The following is a 24,146-nucleotide window of genomic DNA, read 5'->3' as shown; positions in this document are numbered from 1 at the left end:
AGCTACAGCACTTGACTCAAGGTTTAAGAATCTGAAGTGCCTTCCAAAATCTGAGAGGGATGAGGTGTGGAGCATGCTTTCAGAAGTCTTAAAAGAGCAACACTCTGATGTGCAAACTATAGAACCTGAACTACCACAAAAGAAAATCAACCTTCTGCTAGTGGTATCTGACTCCGATGGTGAAAGCGAACATGCGTCAGTCTGCACTGTTTTGAATAGTTATCGAGCAGAACCAGTCATCAGCATGGATGCATGTCCTCTGGAATGGTGGTTAAAAATGAAGGGAGATATGAATCTTTATTGCATCTGGAACACAAATATCTTGCGACGCCAGCTAAAACAGTGCCATGAGAACATCTACTCTCACGTTCAGGTGACATTGAAACAAGAAGTGGGCAGCATTATTTCCTGCAAATGTAAACAAACTTGTTCAAGTGATTGGCTGCACAAGAAGTAGGACTGAGTGGACTTGTAGGCTCAGGTTTTAGATTGTTTTATGTTTGAATGCAGGTTGTTTTTGGTACAGAATTCTACATTTTTAAGTTCAACTTTCATGATAGAGAGATTGTATTACAATACTTGTATAGGGTGAACTGAAAAATATTATTTCTTTTGTTTTTTTACCACACAAATATGTGTAACAAACAATAAATATAAAGTGAGCACTGTACACTTTGCGTTCTGTGTTGTAATTGAAATCAATATATTTTAAAATGTAGAAAACATCCAAAAAATTTTAAATGGTATTCTACTATTTTTGAATTGCACAATCAATCACAAATAATTTTTTAATTGCTTGACAGCCCTAATTATTACATATCAGTATTCACAGATTCTGACACATTATCATCATCTGCAAGTATCTAAAAAGTGTGAACCCCAAAGAAGGTGATAACTTGTTTTGGCTGATTTATAGGAGAATATCATGGTAGTAGTGGCCTAAAGTGATCAAAGGAAAATATAGGCTGGATATAATGAAATACTTCCTAATAGTGACATCTATCCAAGCCTGTAAAATGGCCTCCCAGTGATAGCACTGGGAAAACTGTAGCACTCAAGATTTAGCACTTAACATCATAATGTAGGAAAAATTCTGCTTTGATAAGGACATGGATTACTAGACTCCCTCTAAATTCCAGTCTCTCATTCTAAAAAACAACAACAAAAACAATAAATAAGACATTTTCCTTTTCCATGGATTTAAACTTGTACTTCTATTAGTGATTTAGGGATTTTTACAAAAATATATATTGCAACAGAAGAGTATTCCACCTCAATGAATAATAAGCCATTTTCCTCTTTTTTCTGGTGGTCCAAATCTGTCAGCTTTAAACTTGCTGAGTAACATTTGAATGTGTGAACACTCCCACTGTTTTCTACGTGATTACTCATGGAGTAAGCTACTACTACTCAGCATAAGTAAATGTGAGAATTAGATTTTAAATAAGTAAGTACCTTAAACAGATTATCTCATTTATGGACCTCGTTACTATCAGATGTACTCATAATTATTTTTTCTAAGATATATAATACATACACACACAGAATATATCTGTAGCTAGACTTACACAGTGTATAAATCTATCTATAGCTAGACAGCAAAATTGGCAAATCTGATTAATCTCACTCCAATTTTGAATCTTGAACCGTATGCTGAACCTTTTCAGCTTTAGCATCATCCTAACTGTAATAAAATCATTTGATTTACACAGTATTCTAAATGTAGTCTTACTAATAATATGGGATAATGGTGACAAACGGCACAGTTACAGGTATTATGAGAATTACAGTGAGATTTACTGCAAAATATTTTATTTAATGGGATAAAATAGAATTAGCATATGATATTATAAGATTTACTGAGAAATCTCTTGAGACGTTGAATAGTAACTATGTAATTATTGTGTCAGCACAGTATATACAGCCAGAATAATTCCTGTCCATTTATGCTCCATATCTACACATGATCCTGAAACAATCTTTATCTCTTATGCTGCTGCTCAACATTATGTAAATATTTTAATGTACTATCTAGCTATCACCCTATCTCCAATATCCATTCTCTGCAGTGTACCATGTCTTTTACATAGGCTAGGAGTTTGGTTCCCTGCTTCGCTGCTGTTTGAATATGGAAATTCACGAGCTACTGCAAGTCCATAAAACCAGACTCCAAATTCATTTAATCCTTTACAAATCTTTATTCCTTTTTTAATCCACTGCTTTTGTGTTGTGTTTCAGCAACAAATGTTTACATTTTCATAAAGAATGCCTTAACAGAATTTCTGTCCGAAAGTAAATAAGTGATTCTAATACAGAAACTTCAGTAGGGCACTGCAATGTACCTTAAGCAGTTTTATTTTCCCCTGAAACTTTCCTATTTCCTTCCCTAAGCAAATTTCAACTTTTTGATTTCAACATTCCATTTTTTTGACCAAACTGTATCTCATTCATTACAAAGTATTAAATGCTTAGAAGAAATCGACATATATTATGCCTCCTATTTCTCCTTTTAGTAATGATTTCACAGACACTTTTTTACAAACGAAATTATAAGTCTACACTTCCTTGAACAATCCTTTGTTCCTTCCTTAAATATAGCAACTAAATTATTCGTACAAGACCTTTTCTACTACTTGCATCCCTAGTAAGCTGTCAGAAGTTGCCAAATTATTTTACATTTTCCTTGCTGGATCCTATGAAAGTCTATGATGTATTTCCATTGGGCATGGCATGCTGTCAAGTTTTTAACAGTCCTCATTGCTTTATTAGTCCCAGTATTTCCCAATAACCAAAATAAATGCTCTTTACATACTAAATTGGGATTCTAAATTGACAATGATTTATTTAGTAAGACTGAAAATATTGGAAACACAGACGTCTACAGATTTGAAAGCATTAACAGAGCAAGTAGAGCACCAATTGGGAAAATGATTTCACTGTGTCACAGATATCAAAAGTCTTAAAGACAGCTGCCCTTTTAAAAACATTCTGTTAGATTAGTATTAGTATTTGTCCTAGCCCTTTTCTGGGAAAAATAGCTATCTAATATCCAAATGACAGGAAACGAATAATTCCTTATGAAAATCAAGGAAAGATCAGGGCACGGACGAGAGGACAGATGACCCGTAGTAGACTTGAATTTAATAGAAGGTACACAACAACAACAGATGTAGCATCGAGTATCAGCATTTCTTGACATTTCACTGGTTTGCTCCAGTTTTGAAGACAGGTCATTCATTTATTTCCTGAATACCAGACATCCCAGCAGATCTTACAATTACGTTCCTTTAAAATTAGGATCACATAAACCTGGGGTCCAATTCTCCCAGAGTAACTCCACTAGAATTGCTATTCTCCTGCGGCGGGAGATAGGTCCACAGGATGACAACACAGGCCTTTCACATTTGAAACTATAATTATTGCCAGTGGCACATAAAAGACAGTAAAAGTCTTATTGTGATCTATGCAAACATTTCCAGATGCAAGGTGTCATAATATTCTCAAAGACAGAAAATCATTATTTTTGAGAGTCCTTCTGAGATAGTATTTTAGCTCCCTCGTAACACATTATGAAACCACTGGGTTACCTTGACATCTTGGTTAGCAGAACTGCTAATCAAGCATCTTGGTTTTGCTATCACAAAAATGAAGAGGTTCTTTATACTAAGCATTAAGAACGTGATCCAGTGGTAAATACCAGGCTGTAAATATTAGTTAGCAGTTAAAGACAAACTGATGCAATAAGGTATCTTACAGAAAAACCTTTCATTAATTAAGGCAGGACAGTAGAAATTTTAACAAACCACCAGGAAAAGAATCACTGATTAGAAACTGAGAATGCATATTGTATGTGTGTCAAAATATATACAACCCTTTACTTCCTGTGGAAAAATCCCAGAGAATTCTGTTTGGGTTCTTAAATCACATGTGAAAAGACAAGCAATCCAGCAAGTGGAAATAAAGATGAGTTACAGAAGACTATCCCAATAATTGGCTCAGTATTAGAAAAAATAAGTCTAAATTTTTAAATGATTGAGGTAAAAAAAAAGATTTAAAAAAATTAAAATCTCTACAAAGATAATAAAGAATGATGATGTGTTAATTTGGTGCCATGTGGAATATATGCTTTAGGCAATTTCAGGGCTCTGCTTTTTTGAATTGAGTACACACTTAACAGAGATAATATGCTTTGCTTTTAGAGTAAGAAAAAAATTTGCTATACTGCTGGACAACTGAGAAAACAATCTAGTGAGAATGACATCATGCATCCCGGCTTTTGGCAGTGGACAGAAAATTCGAAGGATTACAAGGAAGCCTCCAAAAGATAAAGCGAGAAAAACCACTTGGCTGCCAGGGTAAAAAACCACCATAAAAAATGATCATATATTTTTGAAAGTTACAATTTTTAAGTTAGAAAGAATTATATATGCACACGCATGATCCCAAATTTGGTAAGGAAATCCCTCAATCTGAGTTGCAGGCTGGAGTTTGGGCACATAGTATATGGCTAGTGAATAAACAAGCTCCAACTCTCATATGACTTGGGGTATTAGCATAATTTCAAATATGTGCACGATACTGAAGATTTAAGACAGAGTGAAGGAAAGAATGTGACAAAGCTAGTTAATATCTAGCTCTTAAAATGAAAAATGAGGGAAGTATTGCAAAAACAATTAAATGTTACAAATGCATACCACTATTTTTATGGGAGTCCAAGAAATTTAAAAACTGAGAAAAAAGTTCAACTGTCCATACAATAACTGAAAATTGAAGATTTTGTGAATAATTGTACGTGTTGGCTTGCAAGGCAGTATCTCAACATTATGTGCAGACTTCAAAATTATAAATACATTTACATTTTAAAAGAAAATACATGCAAAAATTCCACCTTTACTTATGTGCTAAAATCAGAGTTCAGGATTCTGGGTCCACCTGCAAGAGCTGATGGTATCACGTGCACCTAAGGAGTGCAAGGATGTTCTCCTTTCAGGTGTTAGCAATGTCATCAGCTGCTGCAGGAAGAACAGAACAATGAGTCGGATTGTGGCAATTTTTAAGTCAACACGTAATCTGACATACATCTAACTAAAAGCTTTTCAGTTCACATAAGAAGCAAAACACTGCACAATAAAACCCAAATAAACAAGATTTACTCACGTTTGCAGTACTTCCTTTCCCTCCTTGATGAAGCTCGCCCAATGACATGGCATTAGATAGTCCTTTTCGGGTCAAGACATCAAGCTTTGGTCCGCAGTTCCCTCCTTTAATTGGGCTGAAACTTATGCTATAAGGCCAGAGTGATTCTCTCACTGAGGGCTCAACTTCACTCATCTCCTAGAACAGTGATGATGAACCTCTATGGCATTTGATGCCATTTCTGTTGGCTGTGCCACAAATGGAGTTCTGAGCCTTGGTAGAAGTGATGATCAGCAGTGGAGATCGCTGACGTAATCCAGTTGATGTCAGATGTCAAGAGAGGCAGGGCCAGAATGAGACAGATGACAGTAGACTGAAAGGAAAGGAAGGGAAAGACCAGGAAGAAATAACTGAAAGGGGAAAAATTTCAAGGAGAGGAATAGATTAGGTGAGAAAGGTAGAATAGGGAAGAAGAGTGAAAGCTAGAAAGGGGAAAGATTTAACACAACTGAAGCCCTTCTAAAGTCTGCATCCAATAACTAGAAAAATTTCACTTGTGGCCCTCTGATTCAAGAAGGTTCACCATCACTGTCATAGAGAGAAAAAGGAAAGGAGGTGTGCACTGAGGGAGCTCCATCAACAAAGGAACAGACACTGCTGCAACAGCTACACACTCATGTTTTTGTTTCCTCCTCAGTTCCATTTTGCCCACAATGGAAGATCTTTAAGAACAGAAATAAGGTGAAAAAGGGTAGGATAAGTAAAGAACAGAACTACCAGGACATCAGAGAAAAAAAAGATGAGCTCAGGTAAACTATGTTGTAAGTACAGCAGGATGCCCATGAAATAACTTCACAAACTTTTTTGATTAACCTGTTCCAGTACAAGAATTATTAATTATTATTATTATTACTATCTCTAGCGAAATGAGTTAATAGTATATGATATCAAAGGCTTACAATAAGTTGACAGGAAAATTACTTCCAATAATTAACAGGCCAGATTCTAGAATATGATTCAACCCTGTTGTTCTGCTCAGAACCACTTGGAATTCCATGGTAGATGGTATCTTACTGCTGGCATAAAGCCTGCTCCAGTCACTCCTATCCCAGTATAAAGGACATAATAGAACAAAAGTCTGTGATTGCTAGATCTAGCTTTATGGGTGTAAGGTTCAGTAGGGCTAGCATAGACTGGCCCACAGGGTCAGGGAGCTGTAACTGGCTCCATGATGCTCCTATGCAGGGGAGAATCTGTTAGAATATTTCTGGCTACTGTACTGTCAAAGCAATGCCTGGCATTTTGCTGAATGCTAATATGCCTCAGTTTACAAGAATTTACCCACAGTGTTATTTAGAAAATAATCTATATCACTTCTTAAAACATTTTACAACTAACAGAGAAATGTACTGCTCTCTTGATAACCAGTTGCTATTGTTTAACTGGATTCTTATTTATGGTACTTGAGTAGAGCTCATAAACACATTTTGAAAATGACACTCAAATCCATAGTTTTAGAAGTGAAGGAGCTGTTAGTCTTAAAAGTCCTTTGACATCCCCCCCACAAAAAGATTGAAGTATTCACTCTAACTCAGTTCTGGCAGATTCAGCAGTTATAAATACTGTAATTATATGCATGAGTTTTCAGAGCCCAAGAGTTTAATTTGAATACTGAATTAAGATTTCAGAAAGATGCAAGTTTAGTTTTTCTGCATATGTGTTTAAAAAATAGTGTAGCTGTGTGACTAATATCTTTGTTTTTTCAATGGCTGTGCATTTAAATTATGTTAAAGCCCTGATTTCTTGGTTAAGAGTTTTTTTTATATAAACCAAAAGAAATAAAATGAACAATAATTCTGAAAACCCTAATGGAGTTGCTGTCAGGTGTACCTTTGACAGGATGTAATTTCTGTGAAAAGAGATATACCAGATAATCTACAGTTGTGGATTATGTGCAGCTATACTGGTTAAAACACTTTTCTAACCTACGAGGTAAATCATCTCTATGAAACTTTTATCTCCTTTCTTACAGACTATGCAATTCGAAAAAAGAAGAGATGTAGGATTTTTTTCCACATTACTTCTTTCATACACTGGTGGCTATGATCCTGAAATTTGGAGAAAGGGGAAATGTATTCATATTTTTCATCTATCCATATTCTGAGAGCACGGGGTTGTCATTTTTACTAGTATGTACCAAGCATACTTTCACAGGGCCCAAAACAAGATGCTGATTTCCATGAGAGTTAAGATAGCTCAGTACACCTCACAAGAGAGATTTAGTACTTTACAGGATTGGACCCCTAGTCAGAAGGAGACCAATAAATTACTTCCAGTTAGACTTCAATTAGTCTGTGCCTAAATCTGGTTTTCAAGATTGTAGGTCACATTACTTCAAAGATAGCCAATATGTTGTCATGGCATACATGTCATGGTTTCCAAGAAGCTGATTCTTGAGACAAGGTGTTTGCAGCAAGTTGTAAATGGATCCAATACCACTGAGTACTTCACATCCAGAAGACATTTCTTGCAGTTTGTGTTCTGTAACTTCGACTTAGAAATTAAAATACCCATACTCTGAATGTGTTTGAAACTACTCTTGAAGTATGGCACTAGGACTGCTGGCAGCTACATATGTAAATAATCACTATATCCAGAATTGAGGAACACAAGAATTAAGTTTCCCACTGTCTGTTCATATGGTAAGCTGCTGGTATGCTGTTCACTCCTATTTTGACTATGTGCTATTCTGAATATTAAAAATAGCATTTTAGTATACTTTGCTATTACTTTTAGTGCATATACATGAGAAAGATGGAGATACTAGAACCAGATGTTGTCATCAGTCTTTAAAGTAGATATCAGAGGCCATTAATGACATAATGGCACAGGGAAATTTAGTATGAACTGTGAACTAACTTCTAACAACTTGGATAAAATAATACCTAGCTCTTCTATAGCACTTTTCTCATCAATAGATCTAAAGGGCTTTACAAAGAGATGGCGAAACTGAAACACAGGGACACGTGATTTGTCCAAGGCTACCCAGCAAACCAGTGGCTTAGCCAGAAATAGAACCCTGATCTCTTGAGTCCCAGTGCATGCTCTATCCACTATACTACATTGCCAAGTTTTACTTACTTTCCATATCTCCCAGGTGGAGTGTAAATATCCAATATCCCACTGAGTAAGATATGGATTCTCAAAGAGGACTCAAAGATATGGTTCCAGGGTAAGTATTATACCCTGTTACTCATTAAAGTTGGGATATGTGTAAAATTAAAAAAACCTTCAGTTTCTGCAAAGGTTTACATATTATAGTAGTTGGTTATATTGAGAAGACATTTGTATGAAGTACTCCAATCACCAAATTACTCAGGTCCTCTATGACAAAAATGGTTGTATATCTAGGGCCTTGTCTACACAACTGCTTAAGTCGACGTCAGTTACGTCGCTCAGGGGTGTAAAACAATCAATTAGCTGAGCAACGAAACTTCATTGATTTAATGCGGCGTCTACACCATGTGGGACATGCTCTCCCGTTGACATAGCTTCCGCCTCTCGTTGAGGTGGATTAATTATGTCAATGGATTTATCACATCTTCACCAAACCCGCTAAATCGATGTCGCTGCATCAATTGCACTGGTGCCAATTTAGCACAGTAGTGAAGACAAGCCCTTAGATGTGCCATAACAGTAGTGAGGTATTTTAACCAGAAGGGTAATATTTTGACTTTTACAGTCTGATCGGGATTGCATTTAACTCAGTGGTGGTTCTTAAAATTTATTTTGTCTGAATTACCTATGCAAATTCCCCAAAGAGATAAGGAAATAAATATCTGTCAAATTGCAAATTGGCTTAAATCAACTTGTTCAACAATGAACAGAGTTATTTTTTCTATTTCATTTCTTAGTTGTCTTAGATCTAGCCGTATTTGTACACCAACTAGCACAATGGTGTACTGGTTCATGACCAGGGAAACAGGCTCTCTGGTAATACATAATAATAATAGTACATATAATATAAAATGCATCAATGGAGATTATCTAAGAACTGAGGTACAAGACTTCAGTCTACAGAAGTGTCAATCTGGCTCTTTTTAAGACCTACCATTTCACTTATAGAGTTTGCCATTAAAAAAGCCAACATTTGCCAACAGTAACTCCACAAGTGTATCTGAGATACCAAAAGCTAAATTTTATTTCTGAATATTAGGAAATACTGTGATATCTCCAATGCCAAAATATGATAACTACTGTCAATGGTTAACATTCTGGTAAAAAAAAAAAAAAAAGAAAAAAAAGAAAATTAGATTATAACACTATTCAAATAAAACCCAGTATAAAGACAAAAGAAGATTTTCCCCCTAATTCCAGTTATTGAAATGCTTCAGAACTTCTCATATTAAACCATGTTTTGATTAACTTTATTAACTTTAGTGCTGGCTAGAAGGGAAAAGACACTAAGTTAGTTTGTGTAAGACCTAATTGGGTCTCAAAACTATGACACGAAAATATAGTTGTGCTAAATATTTTGGCAACTGAAATGCCAAAGCCATTTTTTGGTTGTTTGTTCCACAGAGGATAACTAATGACATAATCTGACCTGAATTTTACAATTCTGTCCGCATTGGCTCACTGGTGCCTCGAAGCTTGAGGCTAAAAACGAAAACTGGCCTCTCCCACCTCAGCTCCCTTGTAAATGTCACTTGCCTCTCATCAACAGAAATCAGTCCAATAAAAGATATTACCTCACCCACCGTGTCTCTCTAATATCCTGGGACTGACATAACAACACTGCATACGTGGGAAGAACACACATGCAAAATTAGCCATATGTATTCATCTCATTATGCAACACAACAGATCAAAGCTAGAAGAGGAATTTAATGAAGTTGTTAGCTGTTCCCTAAATTTGCCTAACAGCCAAGCTTAAATATGGCAATTTTTATAGTGTAGACATTATTTTTATATAAGCCTCAAACAGATAAATACCTCTCCAATTCAAGTTTTACATCTTCACAAGCCATAAAAGCAGATTAATTTGTAGGAAATGTTATAGATCTCATGAGTTTCCTGAGCAGCACTGATTATTAAACTATCACTATTCTCCTATAGTTGTAAACAGAAAAGTCCAAACTCAGAAGCCTACCACCAGTTAACTCTCTAAACTGTAAAAGCCTTTCTTGGGACATGAAATAAACTATCAATTGCATTGGCATTGTGAACATAGAGGGAGACCCTCAGTACCATTCTTGCCAATATTAAAACAACTGTCTGATAACTCAACCTGAGAACAAAAAATGGTTTGCTTGAACAACAGAACAGGAAACACAGTACTCTTAGCAAGTTTTTACTAATTGTCTTCGTATTTCTGCTATATTTTGCAGGTCTCAATGGGGAAAAAAAAATATTCCCTATGATTTACCACTACCAAGGCAGCCAGCCATTTCACAGTCAATTGAAATTAATTTTTTAAGAAGTATTTCCTCAAGTGGAGAACATTTTTTGGCAGAGGGAATCTGATAATGCCTACAGAATGCCTACTAATGAAGAAAACCCAAATTATCAGGGCATTCGGTGTGACCGTCCAAGGATGAGACACTAAACCTTCACCATGAGTTCTGTATCTACTGAATATGTACTGTGTGTAGTAGAAAATAATAGAAAATGGAATACAATTATTTACTAATTATTTACTAAGAATACGGTTTGTCATAATTTCTTCTCTACCACTCAACATGTACATCTCCTCTTACCAGAGAGCAAAAAACCGTCAATCAAGGCAGGGATAATTCTTCGAGTCCTCTCACTTCCTTCTTTGTTCATAAAATTCCTGAGCTAATCCTTTAAGGGCAGCCAGTCAGACTCCCAAAATTAATGGGGGAAAAGAGGTTGGGAAGCAAAATAGAGAAGAGAGATTGCTTCAACAATTACCAGTCAATTTTTTGTCAACCATTGTCTCTTCCCCCATCATATACTTCCAGATAGAGGGCAGATGTAGTGAAACAGTACCTACCCAAGAGGTGTGTCTATCTCTTTCCGTAACCGGCATATGTACTGACCAAATTAACTTCTGCACAGACAATGCTTTCTCTATAAGAAATTAGATATTTCAACATCTTATTGGACTAAGGGAGCTAAACACGAGAGTTTATAAAGTCCCATAAAAAGAGAAACTAAAGGTGTCCTTTCAGATGACAAAAGGATTGTAAGATAGAAGTCAGAACAGCTTAGTCACATTATGCTCTGAGAGTCCTGGAAGCCACATTTTTTGAGGAAATGGGAGGGGGGAAAACAGTCCCTTTTAAAATTAAAGAACTTAAGGACTGTACCAAGAAAAATTACTCTGTCCCCAACATGAGAAAATCATCATACTGGATACCTAAACCATTGACTTTGATTAGGTTCAGTTAAAGACTTTCTGAAAGGTTAAAAGAGTGGGATGGCAAGTTTATCTTTTAGATGGTAAAGGTGTTTAACACTTCTGAGCAACCACAAAATGGGGAAAGGGATGTAATCTGTAATAACAAGTAGTGATATTACACAGGCTGGATGAATGAGAAATGCCTGAATGTAAGATGGGAAAATGGCCTACAATGGTCTGCTTGACGAGCATTTGCCAACCTAGACTCAGAGAGAAACATGTGGAATTGTACAGCCTACACGTACCAAGATGAGAAATCTTCACAGACTCCTAATCCAGGTGAACCTCAAGAGCTGCTTTCCATACTGCTTGCATCTGTACAGGTATGTCTACACTGCAGCTGAGAGTGTGCTTCCCAGCATGAGTAGACAAACACACACTAGTTCTTTTTAAGCTAGCACACTAAAAATAGCAGTATGGCCAGGGGTAGCCACCTGCATACAAACCTAGTCCAAGCCATCTCTTGGCTACATTGCTATTTTTAAAGCATGCTAATGAAAGCAGAGCTAGCACATATGTCTACCCGAGCTGGAAAGCATGCTCCCAGCTTTCGTGTAGATGTACCCTAGGTTATGTCTGTTAGAAGATAATGGAGGAAAGGAAACCACACTCTCAGAAGTATAGGAGACTACTCAAAGGAGAGTACTGTGTCCAGTTTGGGCCCCCACACTACAAGAAGGATGTGGAAAAACTGGAAAGAGTCCAGTGGAGGGCAACAAAAATTATTAGGGGACTGGAGCACATGACTTATGAGGAGAGGCTGGGGGAACTGGGATTGTTTTGTCGCAGAAGAGAAGAATGAGGGGGGATTTGATAGCTGCTTTCAACTACCTGAAAAGAGGTTCCAAAGAGTATGGATCTAGACTGTTCTCAGTGGTAGCAGATGACAGAACAAGGAGTAATGGTCTCAAGTTACATTGGGGGAGGTTTAGGTTGGATGTTAGGAAAAACTTTTTCACTAGGAGGGTGGTGAAGCACTGGAATGGGTTACCTAGGGAGGTGGTAGAATCTCTTCCCTTAGAGGTTTTCAAGGTCAGGCTTGACAGAGCCCTGGCTGGGATGGTTTAATTGGGGATTGGTCCTGCTTTGAGCAGGGGGGTTAGACTAGATGACCTCCAGAGGTCCCTTCCAACCCTGATATTCTATGAGTCTACGACTTCCTATGTAAAAGGAAAAGATGACCAAACATGAATGATACCCTTTGGAAGAAGTAACAGGAATCTAAGACTCCTTGCTGTTTCCTTTCTGTCAAAGTGTTCCCTCACAAGAATGGGGAAAGACTCAAGAAACTCAGAGACCCACAGCAAAGTCTTGTTTTAGTTTAACTGAGAAGAGATAGTATCAGAAGGGTAGCCGTGTTAGTCTGGATCTGAAAAAGCAGCGAAGAGTCCTGTGGCACATTATAGACTAACAGACGTATTGGAGCATAAGCTTTTGTGGGTGAATACTCACAGCAAAGAGTCCTGTGGCACCTTATAGACTAACAGACGTATTGTCAGTATTCACCCACGAAAGCTTATGCTCCAATACGTCTGTTAGTCTATAAGGTGCCACAGGACTCTTTGCCACTGAGAAGAGATTGGAAACTAAACCATCATAATGGAAAAATTGGATTTTGAAGGCACATATCCACAAAAACCCAAACCTAGAGTTTTCATGGGAGTAGAGAGATCATGACCATGAGACCCTTTATGGGAGACAGAGCCTGCAATGGTAGCCTTCCAGATGAAAACTATGTGAGTGTGTGGGTGGGGGGGGTGGAGAGGAGGTAGTAGGAAATCCTGCATAAGGGAATCCTCAATCATTCATTCAACACATTGTGAATCCAACTATCAACCTGGAGGTTTTCCTAATGGTGAAAGAGCCAAAGAGCCAAAGTTCTTGAAGCTTATCTGAAGCAGATATAAAAAGAAGAATGTTGTGTTTCTAATGGATGCAGCTAGACATGGGTAGTTCTCCTAAGGCAATCTTTGAATTATTATATTAGATTGTTAGGGGTCCTCAAACTTTTTTTGCTGGGACCCTCTTTGAAAATATTTCAGACCGTGAAGACCCACCTCCATACCATACCTTACTTCTGCGCTGCTGCTGGCGGCAGCACTGCCTTCAGAGCTAGGCGCCTGGACACTAGCCACTGCACTCATGACCCCCCTATAATAGTCTTACGACTCCCTTTTGGGTTGGGGCCCTCAGTTTGAGAAACAGTATGTTAGAAGAACCTTACTTGGCTGCCTCATTTTTAGGAGGCTAGACATACAAGGTGATAAGCAAGAAGCCATCAGTAGTTAGATTAGAGAATAACAATAAAGTCGTCTCAGTCATATTCATTCTGTCTGCCTAAATATTAACAACAGGGAGGCTTGCTGCCTAAATGTAAGCTGTGAAGGCAGTGAGGTGTGATGCTAGGGCAGGGGCGGGCAAACTTTTTGGCCTGAGGGCCACACTGGGTTTCTGAAATTGTATGGAGGGATGGTTAAGGGAGGTTGTGCCTCCCCAAACATCCAGGCGTGGCCCGGCCCCCCGCCCCCTATCAGACCCCCGCTGCTTCTCACCTCCTAACAGCCCCCCTGGGACTCCTGCCCCATCCAACCCCGCCTGTTCCCTGTCCCCTGACAGTCCCCCCCAACCCCTGACTGTCCCCTGACAGCCCCGGACCCCCAACCCCTGACTGTCCCCCAGCGCCCCATCCAACCCCTCCTCTCATTCCTGACTTCCCCCTCAGGACCCCTGCCCCATCCAACCACCCCTTCTCTCTGACTGCCCCCATTCGACGCCCCCTGTTCCCTGCCCTCTGACCGCCTATCCACACCCTTGCCCCCTGACCACCACCCCAAACTCCACTGCCCTCTATCCAACCCGCCCTGCTCCCTGCCCTCTTACCGCGCCGCCCAGAGCACCAGGACAGGCAGCCGTGCCGCCTGGCTGGAGCCAGCCACACCACCACACAGCACAGAGCCAGGGGCGCAGTGAGCTGAGGCTGCAGGGGAAGGGGACAGCAGGGGCGGGACCGGGGGCTAGCCTCCCAGACCGGGGGCTCAGTGGACGGGCATGATGGTCCCGCAGGCTATATGTGGCCCGCTGGCTGTAGTTTGCCACCTCTGTGCTAGGGCATTAAATACGTTAGTGCACAAAGAGAAAATCAGATCTTTCAAGTAATCTATAGTTGCTATAAATCAAGAGTCGCGGGTGGGGGGGAGTGGGGGGTTTGGAAGAGTTGCCCTGCGCCCTAGAATGACTGATTTTCAGACCCTGCAGCAAAAGTTTTCTCCAGCCAAGACACAACTGCATGACTGAGTGTAGATAGAAGAGGCAGCTGAAAGCCCTGTCCGGTGCATTACTCCAACGAAAGAACGTTGCTGGAGAAGGGCCCTAAATTTCTTTTACTTACCCAGCACTAGAAACTGTTGTGGGAGAGGGCCAAAGATACAGTCTGCTTTAAGAAAGGGTCAGAACTTTTAAAGTGCCTACAAGTCTGTGAGGAAGGAGACAGAAAGCTGGAAGCAAGACCACCTAGAATTAAGATTGCTACCCTGCTCCAAAAGAAGTACTTATGCTAGCAAGAATAATGCAGCTGGAGCCTTAGACTCCTCTCTTTTTTCCTTTCCCTTCTGCAACCTCCCCATACTGGATAGTCCAAAACAAGAAATTACCTGATGAATGGATTCCATGCCTCACAAAGCCACAGAGTGTGGAGAAAGCATCATTATACTTATCTTGATTGACAGTTCTTTACACCTCCTTGCCTCATGGTTAGGAGACACTGCTCTCTATGCAGAATTGTACGGTGGAATTCAGGAAGAAGAGACTAACAACAAACAAACTATAGACTTTATTTTATAATCACTATTATTTAAGTAAAGAGGCACTGAGAAAAGCTCCTATGAACCTAATCCTAGTTGGACTCTAGAAACACCAGAATGAGATTACCATGTGTGGAGGTGGGGGAAGACAGTGTTGCCTTTCTTTACATTACAGGAAAAAAGCAGTTATAACCACAACCTAAAACTCTATCTGTAGATCCAGGAGCAAACCCTATCAGATTATTACCCAAGGATGACAGGAAGGAAAAGGAGAAAATAAATAAATGATCTTCATAGTGAAGTGACCGAGTAAACACTTATGCTAGAAAGAAAACCAGTAGTAATTAATAAGAAAAAATAAACCTAGAACTTTGAGGAAAAAATTAACACTTTAGGTTTAAAGTATTATCTTCACTTTATTTTATTTTTCCACACAACAGACTATTAATTTAGTCATGAAGCCCCTTAACATTTCATGCTTTTCAGTTTGCTAGTATAACTTTACATCTTATAATAGAAAAACAAGCAATTGTTATTTCTACAAAGGCTTTTTTGGTGTGTTTTTTGTTAGGAATATAACATTTTCATTAAGTGATCACTGCTACCTTTAGGGAAACAAGGGGGTACATTTTTCAAAACCTTGTGTAGGAGATGACCACTAAAAGAATTCTTAAATAATGTAAAGTAAAAAAAAAAAAAATTTAATTAAAAACAGTCAGATTGCAGGGCTTTTATACATATATTACAAGAACTAAGCAAAACTATAAAGATTTATTATTTTTGCATGACAAGTACAATGATAGTTGTTAATGGGGTCTTTAAAAAAACCAATACTCAGTAGCCCTTTTATTTACCTTGTGTAACCTATCAGAGCTAGATTTGTAACATTTGGTATACTAATGCCAATGGTTTGGTTTTCTATATTTCTAGCAATCAGCATGTTTGCTGTCAGAGAGGTTTTTTTTAAAAGAAACATACCAGGATCCAAAGAAAATGAGATAATGGAAGAACGCTACAGCAGGACTATCACTCTGCAGCAATAGATTTCCACATGTAATGTATAGCTCTAGGAACCTTCAGATCATCTTGCATTAACTTCTTCAGATGAGGCGGAAATTAAAAGGGGATCCCAGAAATATCAGGCAGATGGGATCTACATCCCAGCAAAGAGAGAAGATTCTTTCACTAAAGCAGTCCAGTCCTATATCTATATTGACAATGAAAAATCTTTTTCTTATTGATAACACCAAGAATCACTACACTTCTACAGTAAGCAGTTTGATAGTTATGCTAATGGGGAAAGCAGTATCTCAGCATCATTTGGATGTGGTCATAGAGGATGTCAGCCAAAAGAAACAGAACACAGTGGTTAAACTGGATTTTCATATGCCTTCAGTTCAGTGTTTCTTACTTCGCTGCTGACTGACATAATATTTTTGCATCCTCCTCCTGCAGAGAAGTACTTTCTCTATTTTGATGCATGTTGAGAAATTTTAGGTGTGATTCAGTTTCTAAGCACCAAAAAAGTGTTTTGGAGAAAACAGTCACAAGGAATCTGAAAAATAGATTGAATATGCTTCGTGGTTTTATTGCAGCATAGACTATAGAGTTAAATCATTAAAGCTCCTCCTATCAGCACCGACACTTGCTTCAAAGGATGCTTTTAAATACAATGTGGGGAACCAAGCAGTATTACAGAACCAGAGCTGAAGTATGGGACAAAGAAGATGCCTGTGTGTAGGTAACAGCACATCTTCAATACAGATTATCAAGGACCAGTATTATGTGGAAAGACTAGGGTCAAACATAGAGAATCCCTCTAAAGGATGGAGCATAGCCACTCTTGTTGACAATAGAAAATGACTGAATGAAAGGAATCCCTGCAGTCAGTTTGGAGACAGCTATAAACTGGATCATACTGATCAAGCCCCAGAAAGTCTCAAATCTTATGGTGAACCACAAGACTTTAGAACTTCACTTTGAATTGCTGTATATGTTGCCTAAGTCACTCTTACATTGGTTAATGTATGAATACTGAGAGAGAGAAACCACAAAATAACTTAAAATATATCTACTAGCATTAGAACAAGATTCCAATAAGTGTTGAGAAGTTGAAGAGGAATGTATTTAAAATGAGAATTAGATCTAGCATCAGGACACAAAAGTAAAGCGCAAAGTGCAAATAGCTTTCTCGTGCAAGAAACTCAGAGCTGCAAGGATATCCAAGCAGCACAATAGCGAAATCTCAGGGTTTCTCCATAAGCACTTTGAGACCAACTATCAGCCTGTGGTGAAACTCAAAGAGAGAAGATGGGAGAAAGGAATGAGGTGCCTTACAAGTGGAAGATTTTGAAATATCAAGAGTTGCGAAACAACTGTGTCCCAAAAGGTGGTAAGTAGCAGTTCGACCAGTGGAAATAAGATATTGAGACTTCATAGGAAAATTAATGCAGAAACTAGAAAACGTTTCAGATTCCTGTAGAGTTGCCAAACAAAACAAAAACAAAAAATCCACAAGGGAGGTCCACAGAATGAGAGGTAACAACTCAAGATGAAAGACAGTTGGCAGTGAACACTGGGTGACTGCATATTTCCAAAGCCTTTTAAAAAATAGATGCTATAAGGCCAATATGTTCTAAGCGAATCTCTGTAATCACACAATTTTGGCATGATATTTGGCAAAGAAGAAAAAAGTGAAACAAAAAAAAAAAAAAGAAAAATCATGATACAAACAAATCTGTATTTTTTTACCTATACATATACACATAATAAAAATGTTTGGAATATATTTGTATATCTGAAAGGCTCTTTTCCTAATCTTTACATGTTAAAAAAAAAAAACAATAGCCATGTCTGTGAATCAGAAATCTTATTTTGACAATCACTTGGTATTCCATATATAGAGTAAACACAAACTTGAGAGAGAATAAAATATGCATAAAATGCCCATTTTGCATATACAAATCACTGTTTCTCTAACAAGTAAATAATGGTATTCATTTTCAAAACAATACAATTTAATTTTATTATACATGAAAAATAATACCACAGGATTCTTTTCTATTATCTAAGGGTGTTTATTTAAATAACTAAGGCAGATCTCTTCAGTTTTAAAGTATTTTTCCACACAGTGCTTTTACATTTACACCCTCTGCAGGACTCATCTGTTTAAAGCTACATATTTTATACAAATAATGTATTTTATATCTTTGTATACAATTTGTTATCACATACCCATGCCTCTGCGTGAATGGGCTTGATGTTGCTTAGTAGCACCTCTTCATAGTTTCCATAATCACAGAATTTAACAACTGCAGTTGTTCCAGAAGAATGAAGAGCTTCAATTTCTGCTCTATAAAACTTAAAGAGAAATTTCAAAAGGTCATAAAACATTGGATTAAATTTTACAAGAAAATCAGTAACATTTTAAAATATTATATTTTAAACAATTTATTATAAAATTTATTAAATTTTCAAAAAATGTTTGTATCAAATATGCATATTCTAGAAACTCATGTCAGTTTCAAACCAAATGCAAATTTACATGTCCCTCATTACCTGGACATTTTTAAACAATGGAAAAAAGATAGACAGTGGACAGAGCTAAAAATTAACAATTCATTTGGACTTTTTATTCAGAACACATTCAGATTATTACAAAAAATGTGTGAGCATTCCTAGACCAACAGAATGCCTAAGTGATTTAGGGTTTAAAATGCAGGGAAGTCCTGGTGGCATTATCAGAGACAGAAAAGTGGTATCAAGATGACAACTATTTTATCTTTCTAGAAGGATTTATAGAAGGAGAGTAGGGATTCACTTTTCTAATTCTAACAAAACAAGAAGTTTGAACGAGTACACTTCTAATTAATTTCTGCAAGGATCTTAAAGGGGATTTAGAGCAGCCGTGAGCCAAACTAACCTCAGCCTTTTCCCAAACAGAACTAAGCTGAAATATGTTCAAATCAGCTCACATAAATTAATCCTCCCTATCAAGCATCTATGTTCAGATAATCTCCAGACTGAAATAAATCTTTGGAGGCTATCCTATCACTCTTTATAGAGTTCAACAGGAAGAAATCATTATTTCCTACAGTAATTACAACCACCACTGCACTTGACTACCTGGCTACAGGATCTTTCCAAACAACCACTGGAGACAGCACAGGCGCACACCAGTCCACGACTATCTGCTACATCAATACATTTCTTGTCGCTAATTTTCACCAAGATACACTACATCAGTAACAAGCAATGAATTACGTTCTTGCTTAGCACATTTTGTGAGTTCCTGACTATCCACAACCCAGCAATTCAAGCATCACACAATGATTAAATTATTTTTCTCAAAAAATTCCATCCATAATTCGTGTACACGATGCAAATGAACCAGTTCCAAATATGCACACATATTTGAAACATGCAACCCCCTATATTAACCTGTCCTCATGACGGCAAACATTTGTGTGTGAACATCTGACCATTTGTTTGAGTCATATAAGCCAAAGAGGCAGATTAAAAATAAAAAACCTTAATTGCTTCTTTATTTAAAAGAAAAAAATTCATTATTGTAAAAGTTTCCAAAACTGCCTTGGCCAGTTCCCACTCTGAACATTTATACAGCGGAATGACTGCTTAAAATATTAAAATAATACAAATCACACCTGATAAAAAAACAGACATATGACATCATTAGAAATATTAGCTGTTAGACCAACAATGAAAAAATCCACATAAAAACCCACAACAAATTAATGTAATTTTTCTTTTCAGATTATCAAAAAACTCAGGGTTGGGGGGCAGAGATTAAGAAACCAAAACAGATGGATGGCAATAGCAATTGAGATTAACAATTGGGAAAAAATAATGTAAACTGGCCATAAGAATGAGAAAAAAAAAGAAAATTTCTTCTCATAATCAGAAGTAGCAGGAATTGGAAACATTAAAAAGTTCAAATGAAACAAGGGAATATTTATACTTTTAAAGTCAAGACAACAAAATTGTTGGTTTTTTAATATAGACACAAATAATTAACCCATTCTAGAAATATTTCAGCTAATAAACAATGTCCTGGTGACGTATAAAAATCAAACAGCAGGGAGGTGCCCATTTCCCCTGATCAATATGATCTTCACCTATATTAAGAAGGGCTGTAGGCTGCTGCTGCTAGCACCAAAAATGTCATCTGTTCACCATAAAGATCACTCTGGACAGCAAGGAATTCCGTTTCCCTTCCCCAAGACTTAGTACGCCATGTACCTCACGTATGCGGCCCTAGGTAACAAGTTACTAGCTCAAATAAGAAATTACACACACGCTCTCTCTCTCCCCTCCCCCTTTGTGGCAGCACATTGAAGCCACCATCCCTTTTGTTTTTAAAGATACAATTTACAGTATTTCCTACTTAACTGGGGCATACCTTGTTGTCTTCCCAATAAAGAGCAAAACATTCATCCCTGGGCCTCCAGCTTTTACCATACTCCACAGGAATAGACGGTTCCAATATTTTTTCTGGTTTGATGGGCCCAGATCTCCTTTTCGGACCAGCGTTATAATATAACATTTTGTCTTCAAAAGGTGGAACAACATTGGGTCCTGGTGATTTAATAGGTCCTACTCGTCTTCCTTTCTGTGGATATTCAGTGTCTCCATTTGGTAAAGCATTAAAACTATCAGTTCTAATAGGATTCTTGTAGTCACTATTCATACCAAAATGTTGCTCATTTTTTAAACTGAAAGTTTCATTACTTATTGTTCGTGTTTTCCTGTCATAAAAATTGTCAGGATTATGTATTTGGTTTTCCTTTTTTCCTCGTTTCTGATCATCATCATCGGTATCTTGAACACTGGAATTCTCTCTCAATTCCATGAATGCAGCCCCTTTTCCTAGTCTGTTTTGCATAGTATTATCCCTCTTTCTAAAAGAAACATCACTCTGGTGAATGGCTGAGGGATGACCAATATCCTTTAGCCTATCATTCCTTGGATAAAGTCTATCACACTTATTTTTATCCTCAGTCCATTGCTCTGGTCCTAAAGAGCTGTGTTTTTCAGGACCTCTGTTTCTTGGTAAGCCACTACTTTCCAAAACCTGTCTTGAATTCTGAATGTCCCTTTGAAAACGAGGGGGTTTCTCATTTCTTGGCTGTCTAGTATCATTTCGAGGAAGATGTCTTGGATGGCTGTAGTCTTTTATGCCATTCTGCTCTATATTGAGCACTCTGTGTTGCACTTGATGTGGTGGATGAGACTGTGATTTTGGTTCTACAAAGAAAAAGGACACAGTGTTTCAATTACTGGCACCATTAATTTGTGGCATGAACAATTTACTTCACATACAAAGAATCAGTTTTAAGAAATAACACGTCAGACACTGAAAGATACAGAGGTTCTATGATTAGTTTAGAAAAACAAGTGGCGTTCACGCACGTGGTGTGGCAATGGAATAGTACACCATGTTTAACAGGGACAGAACTAGGTTTGAACTTGAGATTATCATTCCCAAATCCAGTGGGAAACATGTACCATACTCTGTGGTACTTCCATCAAAACACGTACTCACCTGAAAGTGTGGGTGAGAGATCTGCAGGAAGCCACTCATTTTTCCCTAAAGGCAACTTGCTTGAACAGCTGCCATTTTAAGGAGGGGAGAGAAAACAAAGATTCCAGTGTGGAGAAAAGTAAGGGGAGAACACAAAGGAAAAAAAAAGGAGTACTTGTGGCACCTTAGAGACTAACCAATTTATTTGAGCATGAGCTTTTGTGAGCTACAGCTCACTTCACTGGAAGAAAGGAAAAAAAGAAGATTTCTAATTTAAATTACGGCTTCCAAATTCAGAGCAAGATGTAGATGAACTCAGACATACTCAAGATACAACAAGGTGTGTTTAAGAACATAAGAATGGCATTAATGGGTCAGACCAAAGGTCCATCTAGCCCCGTAGCCTGTCTTCTGACAGTGGCCAATGCCAGGTGCCCCAGAGGGAATGAACAGAACAGGTAATCATCAAGTGATCCATTCCCTGTCACTCATTCCCAGCTTCTGGTAAACAGAGACTAGGGACAACATCTTCTCTTAATCTCTTCTCTCTGACAGCAAACGGGGACAGGTACAGTATCTGAAAAATGGATAGTAGCTAAACCTTTAAATGGAATGTAACAGGGAGACCTTCTTATGAAAAAGTCAGTGAGCTAACCAGAAAATTTACAAGCCTCAGAGACTACAAAGTAATATTAAAGCTTTTATCTGCTTATGCCATCTTTTCAATCTTTAATCTTGTCTGTTCCCAAACCCCCATTCACAAACATGGCAGGAAGAATCCAACAAGACAGCAATACCATTCCTGGATCGCTTTTGCTGGAAAACACTTGAAAATAAGGTGCATTTTGTTCTTTCAGTATGTTTTTAATAGAGATCTTTCACGTTGGTTTTACGTTTGCAAAAATATTCTTAAATGTTATTCCAAAGTTACATAGAACAGAAAAAATTGGGAAATAGCAACGAAATTACGTGAGAAAACAGAAAAAATATTTATAAACAGACATGTACAAATCTAGGAAAGAGCCATACAATTAAGAACAAAAAAAAACAACAAAAAACCCGACATTACCAGAGAAGCGCCAAAATAGACCTTGAGTCAGCAAGGAAAGTAAGCATATCAATGGCCCCACTGACTTCAGTGGGATTACTCATGTGTTTAAAGTTAATACATGCTTATTACCTCGCTGAATCAAATCCATACCAAGTACTAGCAACTAATAGTTGAGAATTATAATTGTATAATTGTAAGTCAAATTACACAGGACATTACAAAAACACATTGTGTAAGTAAACGTATTATCCTTCAGGGTAACCTGGTTTTTTTCTGGCCAATTATTTAGTGAAATTAATCACAATTCATTGCACATGCCCCTATGGAAAATGATCAAAAGGAACAAACTGAATATAAAAATTTGGAACCACTGCTTATGTTACTTTATAGTCACATGTACGTCACTTAGTCCAATAAAACTATTTAACAAAAAAAAAAAAAAAAAAAAGGACTTTCACTGGGAATTGGGTCCTTGAAACTCTGTCAATTTTTGTATTTACTCTTATGAAAAGGGTACAAAGCATTTTTATTAGCAGCACCTGTTAGCAAATTTTAAGACCATTCTTCCTTCTCAAGTAGTCTTTTCAAGTTCAATAGAGCTATGCACACTATTTAGTTTGAGATACAGCAGTACAGAATAATTGTAAAAAATAAAGCCAAATTCTGTCCTCAATATACTCATTTGCAACCCTCCCAAAGTTAATGGGAGTTGCAGCTGTGTAGCTCAAGTCAGAATTCGGTCTCAAGTTAACACATTGCACCATGTAGCCATAGGTGTCAGTGGAACCTGATGCCTATGCCGAGCTCTGAGACCCTCCCACCTTGCAAGGTCCTGGAGCCGAGGCTGCCCCCAAGCCTGGATGTCTACAGTGGAGTTTAACAGCCCTGCAGTCTGACCCCTGTGAGCCTGAGTCAGCAGACACACGCCAGCCGTGAGTGTCTAACTGCAGTGTAGACATACCCAAGGGGTCCAGAATACCTGCAATTCCTTTAGGGGCTATCAAGGGATTAATGTAGGGTACACTGATTTAAATCAAGGCTATTTAAATCAGTGATTTAATTAATTATTTAAATCACCAAGTGGAAAGTCTCAATTTAAATAATTAATCGTAATCAACTTTTCCATTTGTACTTTAGTTATTCTCTAAAGAAAGGTACATTCTCACTGGCTGATATAATCATTAAACATGT

General features: G+C 37.7%; 1 protein-coding gene across 3 annotated transcripts in view; it reads right to left on the bottom strand.

Moving 5' to 3' along the window:
* TDRD3 (tudor domain containing 3) overlaps positions 1–24,146 on the bottom strand; it is a 306,660-nt gene that overhangs the window by 36,451 nt on the left and 246,063 nt on the right. For 2 of the 3 annotated variants that reach the window (XM_077812194.1, XM_077812200.1), the window contains exons 11-12: positions 20,783–21,627; positions 18,598–18,723 (exon numbers count right to left, since the gene is read on the bottom strand). In XM_077812194.1, the coding sequence (XP_077668320.1) occupies positions 18,598–18,723; positions 20,783–21,627 (971 nt within the window). Of the gene's footprint in view, positions 1–5,387; positions 5,859–18,597; positions 18,724–20,782; positions 21,628–24,146 lie in introns of those variants that run through there. The other variant, XM_077812198.1, reaches the window with a different exon arrangement.

This window comes from Eretmochelys imbricata, chromosome 1 (assembly GCF_965152235.1).
Source record: "Eretmochelys imbricata isolate rEreImb1 chromosome 1, rEreImb1.hap1, whole genome shotgun sequence".
Classification (NCBI taxonomy): Eukaryota; Metazoa; Chordata; order Testudines; family Cheloniidae; genus Eretmochelys; species Eretmochelys imbricata.
Note: the sequence above shows the minus strand (reverse complement) of the source record. Positions and strands in the feature narration are given on the sequence as shown.